We start from the raw sequence: 14393 nt of genomic DNA, 5'->3' as shown, positions 1-14393 counted from the left end.
GATCTCTGCTTCTCAATCGTTACAGGAGACTTAACTTTTGACGATTCGAAGGAGACGGCAAAGGAAAAAATGCAAAGCGTAAGTAGTTCTTGCTGATTGAAAATTAGAAGAATTTGTTGAATATCGCTTCAATAAACAGATGATTGAGGAAGAAAACGTGAATCTAACCAAATGTAATTTATATTCCCAGAAAACGACTGAAAAGGAGGACTAAACAACCTTAGGACATCAATACAGATATCGAGACTTCGCTAAGCAGAAGCGCGCGTACATGGAAATCAACTTTGTTGAAGATCCATCCGCTAAGCAGTTTTAAGAATAGCTCTGCATTTTTTCAAACTCAAACATCCCGATATTTACAGTTTTTTTTTAATGATTACTAAAACTAAAGGCTACCCAAATCAGTAACAAAAAAACAATCTGTAACAATTCACATCTTGCATCATCAGCAAAATATTAAAAAAAACACTGCAAAATAACCAAAACATAAATTAAGCTTAGCTCAATTTTTGTTAAAACTATAAAGCAGAGTTTACTGCAAACATGGGAAACACTTAGCTAATCGAACCTAGAAAACAGCTAGAGATTACTAACAAAAATGAGACGTTAAATTTGGCCGAAAAGTATCAGGAAACTTCGAAAGTAATAGAAAAGAAGAAAACAACTTAACTAACACTATATTAAATTAAAACCAAACAAAAAGAGAGAATCACTCGTCTGAATCCAGAACGAGCCACAATCAAGAGAATAGGGTTCCGAGTTCAGTAACTTACTAGCGAAACCTCTGCTAGTAACCGATCGAAGAATATGACAAGACTACGAGCGTTAAGTACTAACCTAAAATAATATAATGAAGAAATTTTATCCCTGACATTTCTCTTTCAAAGACAAACGGAAGAAAACAAAATTGTAAACAACTTGTAATGATAACCTTGCGCTTAACTCCTACTATTCTTTTGATTTTTTGAGATAAATAAAAACCAATCTAACCACGCTTCAAAACATTCTTCGGAACTACATATTTTTGTGCTCAGCCATATTTCTAAGTTAGTTTGCTTCGGTAATCGATTGATACTTCCGGCTATGATTATCCAAAGTGATATAGTTACAGACAGAAATAAGTACATACATAAGTAAAACCAAAACAAGAAAGAAAAAAAACAAAAATCTTATGCTTAAATTGGCAAAGCCACTTTGCCGCAGCTGACGCGTAAAACAAAAAGAAAATCGTTAACTTTTTTGATGTTAAATCATGGAAAACATCCAAACCAAAGGAAAGATTGAAAATGCAAGCGATATTTATTAAATGAGAATGGTTTACCAGATAGTTTGAATAAACACAGTATGAAAAAAAAACGGAAGAAACAAACAAATTCTAGCATACAACAGCAGCAAAAAAAATTAAGAGAAAAAAACGTCGAGAATAAACATTTAGCAAACAAATATTTTACAATGATGTTTGAAGCGATCAGAGCTAATTTGAAGAAAAAAAAACGGCATGGTAAATATTATATTAACTCGGTGTAACATTTGCGATACTATCAAATAAATGCTTAATAAAAAATTCTAAAAATTTACTGTTTTAGTGACAATTTATCCGAAAGTATCAGAAACTGGAAATTCGAATAACCAATCAACAATGACTACGTGTATTTTAAGTGATGTTTTTTTTCGAAATAAATATTTAGATAATAGATTGAAAATCAACAATCAATCATTATCTAGATTCTTTAGAAGAATATAATTAGAATCATACGTGTTTATTCTAAAAAAAAACAGGAAAAATCAAACGATTATTTTTTAGATAATTTGTACCGTCTCGATTTCCTTCGGAGTCCGATATTGAAACAAGACGATATAACTCTCAAAAACCAACAGTCACTGATTTTAATCAGGACCGAATCCCACTTTGTGCTAAAGGAAAGTAAATATTTCTTAGCAAAATTGCGTAGTTCAACTTAACAGCACTTAAGCGCCAACAACTAAAAAAAAGTTGATGTGCTGAAGTCGCTTAAAACCCGGACTTTCTTCCCGGGGGTGGGCTTCCAAAGAAGACTTAACAAAATAAGGTTGGCGAAATGAGGGAAGTTTGTGTAGGTACACGAACTTAGTCGCCGCGCAATATCCGTAGTTTTCCGTATCATAAAAAGACCAAACACAATGCTTAAAAAGAACTTCACAAAGGTAACTAAAATGCAACTTACCGGTAAAATCGTCCTTACACTTGCACACAAGCTACCGCCAGAGAACTTCCCGGACTGGGGTTGGCTGCCGGAACGATGAGCCAGGCCGTTAACTCCCGAGATAGTCGCAGACTCGAAACACTTTTTGCGCGGCGCGTATAATTGGGACCGATTAAACGGGTGAAAATACTTGAAGACAGTATAAAAACCGCCTTACGAATTTGTTTAAATCGCAGCTAACTTCCAAGAACGTCTTCCAAACTCAAGTACCAGATGGCTAAGAGACCCGTTTTCTTGTTTTTGGTCCCAAGAAAACTCCATTTTCCAACTTCCCAAAGGAAAGTCTCCATTGGTAACTCATGATGACTGTCAGAATAACGATAAGTTATTCTGTAGTCCTTATGGGTGGAATTTCATTTTACCGAAAACTTACACTTCAGTACACAATGATTCATTCTCAGTAAGACTGACATGATACATGTTCTTATTATGATTTGGAAATACTATGGATATTACCACTTTGCCTACTACGGCCCGTTACAAATTTTAGATTTAAAGATCTTCGAAAAGCGTTTATGAACTGAGCTCTGTACGTATAATTTTTAAAGGTCAAAATATTACATCAAAAGGTATGAAAACCTTCTACGACCTTTTTCGAGCAAGCTTTCGGAAAATAATTATGGTAGGTTTTTTTGGAAACATTAAATACGATTTAAAATCTGTCGAAGCGTTTTGATGAAATTTTTTTTTCAATTTTTTTTCTTGATTTTTGTCGAGTAATTTCTGAATTTTGACAAAATTTGCCCGGTTATTGTCCGGATTTTTGGTCTTCAATTTTGAGATCAAATGCCCGGATTTTGACAGGTTTTTGTACAAAATTGGCCGGATTTGTCCGGCTCGGACACGTGCTTGAAAAATTCTGGCAACCTTACTATAGGCGCATAGAGGAATAGATTCCCTTATTCACGACAACAACAAAAAACAAAAAAACAAGAATACAGCTGAATAAATTGTAAGTATACTTATTTAAATAGATATAAACTGAAAATATCAATTTTACTTTGCAAAAATATCGCTGCAATTGGGATTCACGCCACAGCTAAAGCGCCGGAGATAGGTTTGTAAATTATTTCATCTGATATGTGATTTATTTGGTTATGATCAATTAAAAAAAATTGAACTTACCAAAACTTTAATCGGGTTTCGTACTTCTCCAGAAATTTAACAGCAAGCTGGATCTCGTTTTCTTTTCAAGTTGTAACACCTTCTCATGGCAGCCATAATTTCAAAATCAAATTTTCACATATTACACCACATTTGAAACTCTTCCCACTACACTTATACACCAACACATGCAAGTTTATTAAAATTTAACAACACAAGAGTAAAAAATCTTCACCCCTGTGGAAATTCTTTACGGATTGGTCACATAGGTGCTCAGGGCAGTGCTAACCGTGGTCAGAGTCACATTTAATGCATCCAACGTTGCGTTCCCTGTACCATTATTTCCGGTATCCGTTACATTGGTGCCTGTCTTTTGCATGGCGGCAAGGTTGAATTGAATCAGAATAATCAGATAACTGGTGATGGCACCCGTGATCTGAAATTTAAAAAAAAACATACCGTTATGAGGAATTTTGAAAAAGATCCACTAACTAGAGAATATTACCGCATAGAGAGTGGTCATGTCCAGATCGAAGAATCCGCAGGCGCTAAAATTCAGTTGATGGTTCAGTAACTTCAACGACAGGTGGTTTACGATCTGATAGAAATGTGTTTCGTCTACCATGTTGGCCAGGTGATGCATGTAAACGCCGGTACGTTTCGATTCCGTCTTAGTCTTCCAGCAAACGTAAATGCAGATGACGCACTTGAATGCTACGTAAAATATTTGCACCACCGAAATCTGCACCACTTGAGCCGATCGGAACAGAACAGGCACTTCCTGACCGGAAAGGGCACAGTAGAGGAAATAAAATTGAGCTGTGATGGCCATAAACCCATGCGCCATCGATACCAACATCTGAAAGCTATACATATGGTTGATGGATTTTCCTATCTCACAAAGCTCGTCATGCATGCGGCAAATCAGGATCATCTTCTTGTCCAATTTTTCGTCTATTTTCATATGCTTTTCAAAAGAGAGAAACCCGAAAACCGATCGCTTTTGAGCCAGTTGTTTTTCATCCTGAACTTTTTTCTCGAACGGTTTCACATCGATCACCTTCGTTTGGATGTCCCCGATTTTCCTATTACCCTGCAAAGCCGGCTGAACGAATGCCTTTCGATGACTTCTAATAGTGAAAATTTCCCTTTCCAAATAATTCATCGGTATCTCGTTTCGCTCAATTTCCAACTCGTCCTCCCAGCGATCATTGTGTTCCTCTAGAAGGCCAGCCAGCTCGTCCATGTGGTTGTTCATGGCGAAAAAACGGTGTCGTACTGCAACCACCAAGGATACGAACCAGATTCGACTCAACGAATTTATCCCCGTGGGGAAAGCCGTAAGGAACCAGATCAAAGACCACGCGGTGTAGACTTCGGAAAACACCACAAAATTGTAGGTGGTCAGCATCGACTCAAATAGCAACACTAGCCCAATCAGGATCAGAATGTTCTTCTGGATCCGATTGTTCCGAATCGTTATGTTTTCACCGGCCAGTTTGTTATCGACTTTGTCCAACCTGCTGACACAATCGATCAGTCGCTTTTGGTTCACCATCGAGGCTATCATATCTGTGATCATCATTAGCGGCTCCATGTAGATGATGAACAGGCCAATGGCGCTGGTCAGAGTTCCTGAAAAGTAAAATCGAAAAAATCAAACAGTCTTGTTAAAATATAAACTTTTAATCACGATAAAAACAGAAAAACGAATTTGAATTCAGGTCAGAACAATCTACGTCCAAAACTTTTAAGCTTCAGCTCTGTACAGCAGGAGGTTTTGGAGCGCCAGAGAAGAACGTTTGAACTTACTACAGTATCCAATCAAAGTGAAAATTTTAAAAACAAATCCTCAGTAACTAATGACATAATATGTATACAAGGTGACAATACAGTTCCCGTACTTTTTAATAAATACTTCAAAAAAAAAAAATCTAAATTTATTTAGTCCTTAGCCTTTAGGATTTTAACATCTGGATGTCATTCATCCCTCAAATACTTCAACTTCTTTATATACAATCGAATCGAGTCAACCAAACAACAGTAACATTCTTTGGAACTTTTGCTATCAGGTTGAACCAAAAAGCTAGAAGAATAGCTCAAAATACCTTACGTAGACTTCCAGACATTTTTTCAGTAAGTAGAACATGCCTTCGACGCTGCGCCAAGATTTTGACAATTGTGCCAATTCACTATCACCAATTATTCAAGGAGAATCGGGCAGCAGAAGCATTCTGCAGCGAAAAAAGAATTCTTCAAAATAATGTTTGACTTTTTTAATGAAAAAGATCAAACCTGTGTTCCTGGGTGGAATCCTGAGCAGTTTTTTGAGTGTAACTTCAGGACCAATGCTTCCAACCACTTAACAACGGTGCCCCGTAACGTGCTGAAGCCGTGAACAACGAAGCACTTTGGTCCAGATGTATTCACAGCTTCAATAGGCTTGAAGCTAGAAAAATTTCTTAAAATCGACTATCATTTAGATATCATCTGTAAAAGAAATTTTTTCGCTTTTGGGGCTTTGGGGTCAAGAATACTCGCCTTCCAAACTCACGACTCACACAACCTTTAAAGGGTGATACGGTCAAAATTTGGTCAATATCAACTTGACGTGTTTCTTTCAGTTATGCATTTAAAAAATCTGAACACCCCTCATTTTGAAGGTGTGTATGCAGAATGTTGCTCCAATTTTGATTTTGGAATTCACTCTTCAGTTGTCAAAATGCCGTCCAAGGAAGAAGAGCAGCGTATCAAAATTTTGCTCGCGCATCGCGAAAATCCGAGCTACTCGCACGTAAAGCTGGCAAAATCGCTGAAAGTTGCCAAATAAACCGTTACAAATGCAATTAAAGTGTTTGGGGAACGTTTGTCGACAGCCAGGAAGTCTGGATCGGGGGGAAATCGAAAACCGGAAGCCGCTGAGACGACAAAGAGAGTTGCCGGTAGTTTCAAGCGAAACCCTAACCTCTCTCTCCGAGATGCCGCAAATAAGCTGGGTGTATCGTCTACAACCGTCCATCGAGCCAAAAAACGAGCCGGACTATCGACTTACAAGAAGGTAGTGACTCAAAATCGCGATGATAAACAAAATACGACGGCCAAAGCGCGATCCCCGAGGCTGTACACGACGATGCTGACGAAGTTTGGCTGCGTGGTAATAGACGACGAAACCTACGTCAAAGCCGACTACAAGCAGCTTCCGGGACAGGAGTTTTATACGGCAAAAGGAATGGGAAAGGTAGCAGATATTTTCAAGCACATGAAACTGTCAAAGTTCGCGAAGAAATATATGGTTTGGCAAGCCATCTGTACCTGTGGCTTGAAAAGCAGCATTTTCATAGCTTCCGGGACTGTCAACCAAGAAATTTACGTGAAAGAGTGTTTGAATAAACGTCTGCTGCCTTTCCTGAAGAAACATGGTTGTTCCGTACTGTTTTGGTCGGATTTGGCATCTTGCCATTACGGTAAAAAGGCCATGGAGTGGTACGCCGCCAACAACGTGCAGGTGGTTTCCAATGACAAGAACCCTCCCAACACGCCAGAGTTCCGCCCATTTGAGAAATACTGGGCTATTGTCAAGCGGATTTGGAAAAGTGGAAGCCTAACTGAATATTTTTCCTGAATTTTATACTAATTAAACTTGAAAAATAAATTTAATTTGATTTTTTAAATAAACGATTTCACCGATTTACACTCGTTTTCACTTGACCAAACTTTGACCGTATCATCCTTTATGCATATCTCAGGTGGCGATGGAAATAACGTGCTAAATAATAGTAAAGATTTCTTTTGTAAACATTGTAACCATGACAATTCGTGACGTCAGTTGCATTTTCAAACAAACAACCATCATCGCTGTACCAGCGAAAACTAGAGAAAAAAATCACTGCCAACTGCTGTTTACGATTCTCGCCTAGGATACATAAACATCCTGGCAAGTGACGTAGGCTTTGTTTACCTTTTACTTTTTGAATAACGAGTTCTGGAATAGTGTGCGTGTTTGTTCTTCATCTTGCTGCTCACAGGTCTTCTCCTAAAAAACAACCAATGTAATCCATCTTATAGGAAAAACTCTCGGCTTCAAGATGAGGTATAAGAGATGATCCAAAAATGGCACTGACAAAGGCTTGGAGCGTAATTTATCGGAAAGGTACAAACGAGCATCGTCGAAGGCATCAACTGACTGAAAGCATGTTTATATTGAGGTCGTGGAAGGCCAGTTTGAGCCAATTTTGATTTTTTTTTTGTTGGATGTTGTTGCCAGGATCCAAAGAATGTTGCTTGTTATTCAGGTGATTCGATTTGAGTTTCGGAGTTGAGCCCCCTCCCCCTCATGATGGTCAAAAAATGCCAAGCTAAATATTCTTCTCTAAACGAAAATTCCGAATTCCAAATCAAATGCTGATGGATGACTAAAATTATTCAAGAGTAACAATCTCGACTCGGTGCCTTGATATGTTATCCCAGATCAATGATTTTACTACAGTTTTTCAAAAAATTTCTAACTTTTTTATAGAAATTAAGTCCCGAAAATCGATTTCCAATAAGATTAGAATAAACTTACAAAATCGCCCTGATTTTGCCCAAATTTTTGCAAATCCAATTTATTGTTAATCCTGATTCGAATATCGGTTATTCATTTCAAACTTTTTATGTTCGAAACTTATCCTTTCGGAATATAAAAAGAAAATATTGAAAATTACAAACCATTTTTAATATTTGAAATTTTGATTTTCATGGTGATCCAGAATTGAAAAATCGGAATTCAAACATGAGATTCCTGGATGAGATGTCGTATCCCAGTTTCGTTTTTTGGCTCATAATTAGTAAGAATTATTATCTGTAACTTAGATTCAAAAATCATTTTCAAATCCGGAAATCAGATTTCGAACTTCAAAAAGCAGTATAAAAATATCAATGTTAAAGTTTTGTTATGAATTTGAATTACAGGCGATCGCAGTTTCATAATTTTGATTTTGGATGCAAAATTAAAACTTTACCTTCAATCAGAGTTAGTTTAAAACACAAATCAGAAGAAATCACAAATCTAAAATAGAACTTTGACTTTTGAGAAAACAAGATTTTATTTTTTTTTAATTCAAGTGGAAACATATTTCACTGGATTTTTGTTCAACATTATTAATATTGCAGATTCTTTTTAAACAAAGTTTCAAACTAAAATCTTAAATTTTAGTCGAGTTTACTGCCGTTCCAATCAAGACTGTCCCATGTGACTTTAGGGTCATTTTCACTTTTTTGCTGGAAACACTCTCTTTTAGTGTTAACTTCCGAATGAAAGCACAACCAAGTATACTTTGTTCTGAACTTTTACGAAATTTTTATGAAGGTGGTTATCTCCATGTTGATATTTCTACGCAAGAATGTCACACTAAAGAAAATTCTAAAAAAAATGCAAATTTTATCAAAAAATTCTCTTAAGATGAGTTTAAACTGTTGAATATAATGTTATTCACTGAAAAGAACACTAAAATAGAGGGCGGAAGAGAAGCGAGAATCCATGAATATTTTATTTAGTGAAATTTCCACAAAACACTTTTCGGTAGGCACTATTTAAAGGATCCATACTCAACTATACATTTTTATGAACAAAGAGGAAAGTATTTCTCAAATTACGGTTTAACTTGAGTTTTTGAAAAAAAAAGAAACTATACGAGCTTTAGAAAACATTGTAAAATAATTACCTTGAACCGTTCACTACGAAAAAACTGTCGGTGAATTTTTTATTTGAGTAAAAAATTGGAAATATAGCTGAAATTTATATCGAGTTTTTTCGTTTGCACATTTTCCCACATGGGACTATCTTGCTTGGAACGGCAATTTACAAGAGTAGAAAATAAAACTGATTTGTACAACAACCCTGATATCATTCATTTATTCCCAAATATTTGATTATTTTCCAATGCTTCAAATGGTCATGCTTGTGGTAAAAAAAACTATCTTACTACTTTCTTATTTAACAAAATATAAAAAGTGTTTTCTTTAAAATGAAATCTTCAAATCCAAACTATATTTTTTTAAACTTTTTGAAAAAAAATGGCTACTTACAGGGCTTATTTTCGAAAATTAGAAATTAAAATAAATATCTTACTATTTATGTAAAATGACTGAAACCTGAATAGTTATATAGAAGCTTCATTTTTTTACCATTCATATTCATGCATTGTTCAAGCAAAAAGGTTGTCGAAAAAATATTGTCACCTCACCAAACCACCAAATGTGAGGGTGTTACAGTCCAAGAAATGTTTCTATGATAAAAAAATGCCCCTCCTGGAATTTTTTTTCCAAAAGTGGCATTTCCCTAACCAAATACAAATATTTGCATAACTCGAGAACCGATCAAGCAAATGGTACAAAATTCGACATGGGAGGGTTTTTTTGGATATGAAAAAAAACCCGTCTCACTTTCCAGTAGGAAGATAGGAAGAGCGATGAGGACACCCTTACAATGATTGTATCCCATTTACCCGAAAACCATTGCCCAGAATGAATTTTTCCCAGAATGACAAATACCCGAAATCAAACCCCAGAATGAACCATTTCCCAGAAAAAAATTCCCCGGAATGCACCATTTACCAGAATTTTTTTTGAATTCTTGAATATTTCATATGATTCGAAATTAATTTTTTCAAAATGATTTTTTAAATGAAACTACGACTTTGAAATTTTCCAACTAAATTTATTTTAGAACCAATATTGTGCTTTGTTTATGGTTTGGGTACTTTAATTGATTCAATGCTTACCATGCTCCTTTAAAAAACCCTTTTGGTATCCGATTCCTCACGCTGCGCGTTCGAACTTGAAAGACGTTTTGTCCTTCAAGCTGTCGCGTGGCGGACGGGGCTAAGGGATCACCCCTAGCTTTCACGCAGACCTAGGGAGCCCCGGCAGACCTAGACCAATGTCTTAGGGCCGCCGCTTCCGACGGCGGGTCGGCGGCCTCCTCGGATTTGGGAGCTTCGGCGGCTTTGTGCCGCCTCAGCCCCTTCACCCTCGTTGGTTGCGGCCTTGCCGCAAAAGAATAAAGTTATGAAACCCCATTTTTTTTGTAACAATTCCTTTTTTTTTAAATAATTTCTAGTAAGGATAAATGTTTTCAATTTTCTGGGAAATGGTCCTTCTGGTGAAAAAATTTCTGGTACATGGTTCATTCTGGTGAAAAAATTTCTGGGAAATGGTACATTCTGGCGAAAATTTTTCTGGGGAATGATTCGTCTGGGGAAAAAATTTTTGGGGAATGGTTCTTTCTGGCGATTGGAATTCTGGGGATTTTTCATTCTGGGCAATGGTTTTCGGGTAAATGGAGTACAACCCTTACAATAACATAACTGGAAAATTTATCGAGCAACGTAACCAAATTTGGCATGGGAGGGTTTTTGAGTACGAGAAATGTTTTTATGATTGTTTGAGACCCCTAATTCTTTCCAATGTGGAAAAAAGGCGAGATCTTGCATTGAATTTTTTGTATAACTGAAGAAAAAATTAGACACCTGGAAGTTTGGCATTGAGGGTGGGGATTTGTAATAGCGTACGATAAATGTTTTCCTAATCTTTGGCAACCCTCCTCCTTTCAGTGGAGATATGAAGAAATACAGGGGCTCCTAACCATTTTTTACATAACTCGAAAACTATTCAAACAAAACAAATGGAACCAAATTCGGCATGGGGCCCTCCCATGAATACGAAAAATCGAGAAATATTGCTATTATTATTTGAGACTCCTTCCTTTTTCCATTGGGAAGCTAGGAAGAGAGAAGTGGGGCTTCCATACAGTTTTGGTTGCATTTCTCGAGAACAGTTCGAGCAAATGGAACCAAATTTGGCATGAAAGGATAATTGTAGAAAAAAAAAATTTATTGATATTTGGTACCAATCCCCCTTTTTAGCAGAGAGATAAAAAGGGGATGGGCTCCTTAACAATTGTATGCAGAATTTGACAACCAATCAAGCAAATGGAGCTAAATTAGGCATGGGAGAGCATGTAATACGAGAAATGGTTATACTCCTGCTCCTGTTCTCATTTTGAAATGCTGAAATTGATTAAAAGTGATGCCTACATAAAAAAATAGAAATTTAAATAATTTTGACAAATTTCTTTAATATCTAGGTAGCGTATCAAGAAGAAACCAAAGCATTCAGCAACCATCAACTTTTCACAACAAAAAAAATCTCGAAAACAAGGATCAGCAAAAAAATCTGAATAAGCTTGAACGATTCTACATCCCGTCATCTTCCAACGAATTTTCATCGATCCAGGAGGTTCGAATTTGAAGGAGGGGCAGTAACAGTCGGATCCGTTGCGCATCAAAGAAAGCGAACCCAAATCCTCCGATATCAGACGTCAATAGGTATGTGAAAAGTGCTGAGCTTACAAAATCAAAGTTCTATTGGAACCAAGTTAAAATTAATAAAGTTAGTTCTAATTTTAGCATCGTACGAGTAGGTTGCCTTTTTCTAAAAAGACCGAAACGACCTCCCGGACATAACTTGAACATTTTTTGAATCCCAATAATTTACCTTGACTGTTGCGGTCGGTATCGCTGTAGACATCCGTTGCCAGATGGTAGGTGGTGGTGTAGAACACCAAATTGACAACCACCCACACGTTTGCGATAACGGAAATCTTGAGCACATGTTTGGAGTAGAATTCCCGCAACGAAAACGGCAACAGCCCCAGGAAAGAGGACGCGTAGAACAGCACCTTCAGCGAATCGGCAAATCCGCCACGTTTCTGACTAGAGGTCATGTTCGAATCCACTTCAGGTGACCTTTGAACAGGAATTGAGGGGGCTCGACCAGTTTTGGAAGGTCCACACATACGTTCTAGAAGGTGCTTCCAGTAATTACTGTCAGACGGACAGGTGCCATTAATAATTAATCCGTTGGTAGTCACACATTAGCGGAATGAAAATTTGTGTCCCATTAACACCAAACCGTTAAGTTTAAGGATGAAAAAAGAAACCTGTATTAGTTTATGGCGTCCAACTGTCATACACGAGTTAGCTCTAGGGCAATTCTAATTAATAAATGTCATTAGAGCAAAACGTATCGCTTTGAAAAGTGTTCTTGGAGTTACATTTCAACTGTTTTGAAACTGTTTGTAAGTTACAAGATAAATCTAAACTATTTTTTGCGTTAAAAGAATATTTTGGATTAAATTTAAATGAATCGATTGTCTCTCAGATTAAAAATAATAATATTGTACTGAAGTATTTCCAAATTATTTTCAAACGAACTATTCATTTTAGTGAGATATCTAGTCTTAAATTTAAATTGGTTGGTCTCGTACGTAGCACTAGCTACAAGTAATATGCAAAAGGTTTTTTGAGATTTAAAAACAAGATATGGTGATTTTTTTTTGTCTTGGGTGACATTCTTCTTGAGCTATTTGAATAAAAACTCAAACAAATTGACTTGTCATCACAGAAATATGAAGTCTGTTAGATCATTTATCAAATTCTTAACATAGGCAGAAGAAAATATTACATTGCTTGTTTTAAACAGAGCGAGACGACGATAAACATTTCTTTTGGATATGATTATGAAAGTTCAAGATAAAAAAATCCAATGCAAAAAAATACTTCCTGATGAGTCCGAAGAAATGGATTCTTTAATCTAAAGCACTTTCCAAAAGAATTAGATTACTATTGGCGGAGAAATACAAAACTGTTTAAGGTATCGGTACAATTCTACTAAAACTTAAAGAGAGTCGATTTTACTAAAAAAAGAGGCTCCAGAGAGGGGCTCTCTGGAGCCATCGTGAAGCTCATTCTCAGATGTTTCGTTCAACCGAACGGCTTTACGATTGCTGATATTACTTTCTGTCGCCGAACAAACAGCAACATTGGCGACACTGGCGTGAAGAGACAGTTCATCTGACAGTTGACACGAGCACTTTAGTCGAACATTAACCTAAGAACTTCCGTTCTCATAGATAGCTAGAATTGCTATAGTTTTATATTCCTTCTAAAAGTTATCAGCCTGTTGAGCTACATTCGGTGAAAGAATTCGTTAGTGCTAATAATCATAGCTAGTTTTATACACAGGTTGTGTAGGTACTTGATCTGCATCATACACGTTGGATTCCGACTCCGATTTCGGATACTTAGTCTCCGCTAATAAGTAAATTTGATTAATAATTTACGTTACAAAGCTGTTTACCAATGAAATTCATACGCAGGTCTTCATCTACCGAGAATAGCAATAGCTAGTTGCCAAATAACAAATCGGCGTTAATTGGACTGAAATGTAAGTCTCATAACCTACAAACTTGTAATCACCATCTAAATAATAATTATATTTATTTTAATTTGAAGCTACAATAAACACAATTGCTATCAAAACTCATCCAAGTCTATTTGGCAACACTTTCTTTCACTTTTTTGATTCAGAAAAACTGAATATGGTTGTTTGATCGTTAAGAATAGTCAGGTTCCAGTCGTCGTAATACATTATAGCTTTATAGCTATAGGTTTTTAGGTGAATCAGAAGCTTTGTGTGAATATTTACTCTGGAATTTCCGCAATTTTCTCGAATTTATGAAATTGATCATGTTTAGCGGCAAACCCGAAGCAATTGACCATGTGCTCGCGCGGCTAAAATCCCGCTCCCCCGGATATTTAATAAAAATTTCGATAATGGCCCAGTCCTGCCCGGTTAACCCGGATTTCGTTGAAAAACATCGGATTTTGACCGGATTTATTCACTTTATTTGTAAAATCAAACAAAAAACTCTAATTTAGTTACTATAAGTTTTGATGAATCATCCCAGAGGATGAAAATCCTGTATAAAAAAATGTGAGAGTTTAACTTTTTCCTTAGTAAATATATAGCTTTGATGCAGTTTTTATTGTATTTTGAGGTGAATTTTTGATATTTAGAAAATAGGGACATTTTTCAAGAGTAAGCCAGTCTAGGACAAAGGTTGAAGGAAAACATAAAAGGGAAAAAGTGTGAAGGCCAAATTTCATTTGTTTTTGTAGTTAAAGTTTTATTAGTAATGTTTAAAAATTTAGCCCCTTTTAATTT

At 36.3% G+C, this 14393-nt stretch overlaps 2 protein-coding genes across 2 annotated transcripts in view; one reads left to right on the top strand and one right to left on the bottom strand.

Moving 5' to 3' along the window:
- LOC129753472 (titin-like) overlaps nt 1–1577 on the top strand; it is a 50166-nt gene extending 48589 nt beyond the window's left edge. Inside the window, exons 6-7 of the mRNA XM_055749290.1 lie at nt 26–78; nt 191–1577. Of these exons, the coding sequence (XP_055605265.1) occupies nt 26–78; nt 191–214 (77 nt within the window). The 3' untranslated portion in view covers nt 215–1577. The remainder of the gene's footprint in view (nt 1–25; nt 79–190) is intronic.
- Nucleotides 1578–3427: 1850 nt separating this feature from the next.
- LOC129753471 (gustatory receptor for bitter taste 66a) lies at nt 3428–12111 on the bottom strand. Its single transcript, XM_055749289.1, has 3 exons — nt 11883–12111; nt 3853–4982; nt 3428–3783 (listed from the first exon to the last, which is right to left on the bottom strand). The coding sequence occupies exons 1-3, from the start codon at nt 12109–12111 to the stop codon at nt 3598–3600; spliced, it is 1545 nt and encodes a 514-aa protein (XP_055605264.1). The 3' UTR covers nt 3428–3597.
- Between the last annotated feature and the right edge of the window lie 2282 nt (nt 12112–14393).

Source organism: Uranotaenia lowii, chromosome 3 (assembly GCF_029784155.1).
Source record: "Uranotaenia lowii strain MFRU-FL chromosome 3, ASM2978415v1, whole genome shotgun sequence".
Lineage (NCBI taxonomy): Eukaryota > Metazoa > Arthropoda > Insecta > Diptera > Culicidae > Uranotaenia > Uranotaenia lowii.
The sequence above is the reverse complement of the archived record's forward strand: the minus strand, read 5'-3'. Positions and strand labels throughout refer to the sequence as shown.

Coding starts and splice junctions, on each gene's coding strand:
- LOC129753471 (XM_055749289.1), bottom strand. CDS start 12,111: ATGACCTCTAGTCAGAAACGTGGCGGATTTGCCGATTCGCTGAAGGTG. Junction 4,983..11,882: donor TACCGACCGCAACAGTCAAG/GTAAATTATTGG, acceptor TTTACTTTTCAG/GAACTCTGACCAGCGCCATT. Junction 3,784..3,852: donor ACATGACCACTCTCTATGCG/GTAATATTCTCT, acceptor TTTAAATTTCAG/ATCACGGGTGCCATCACCAG.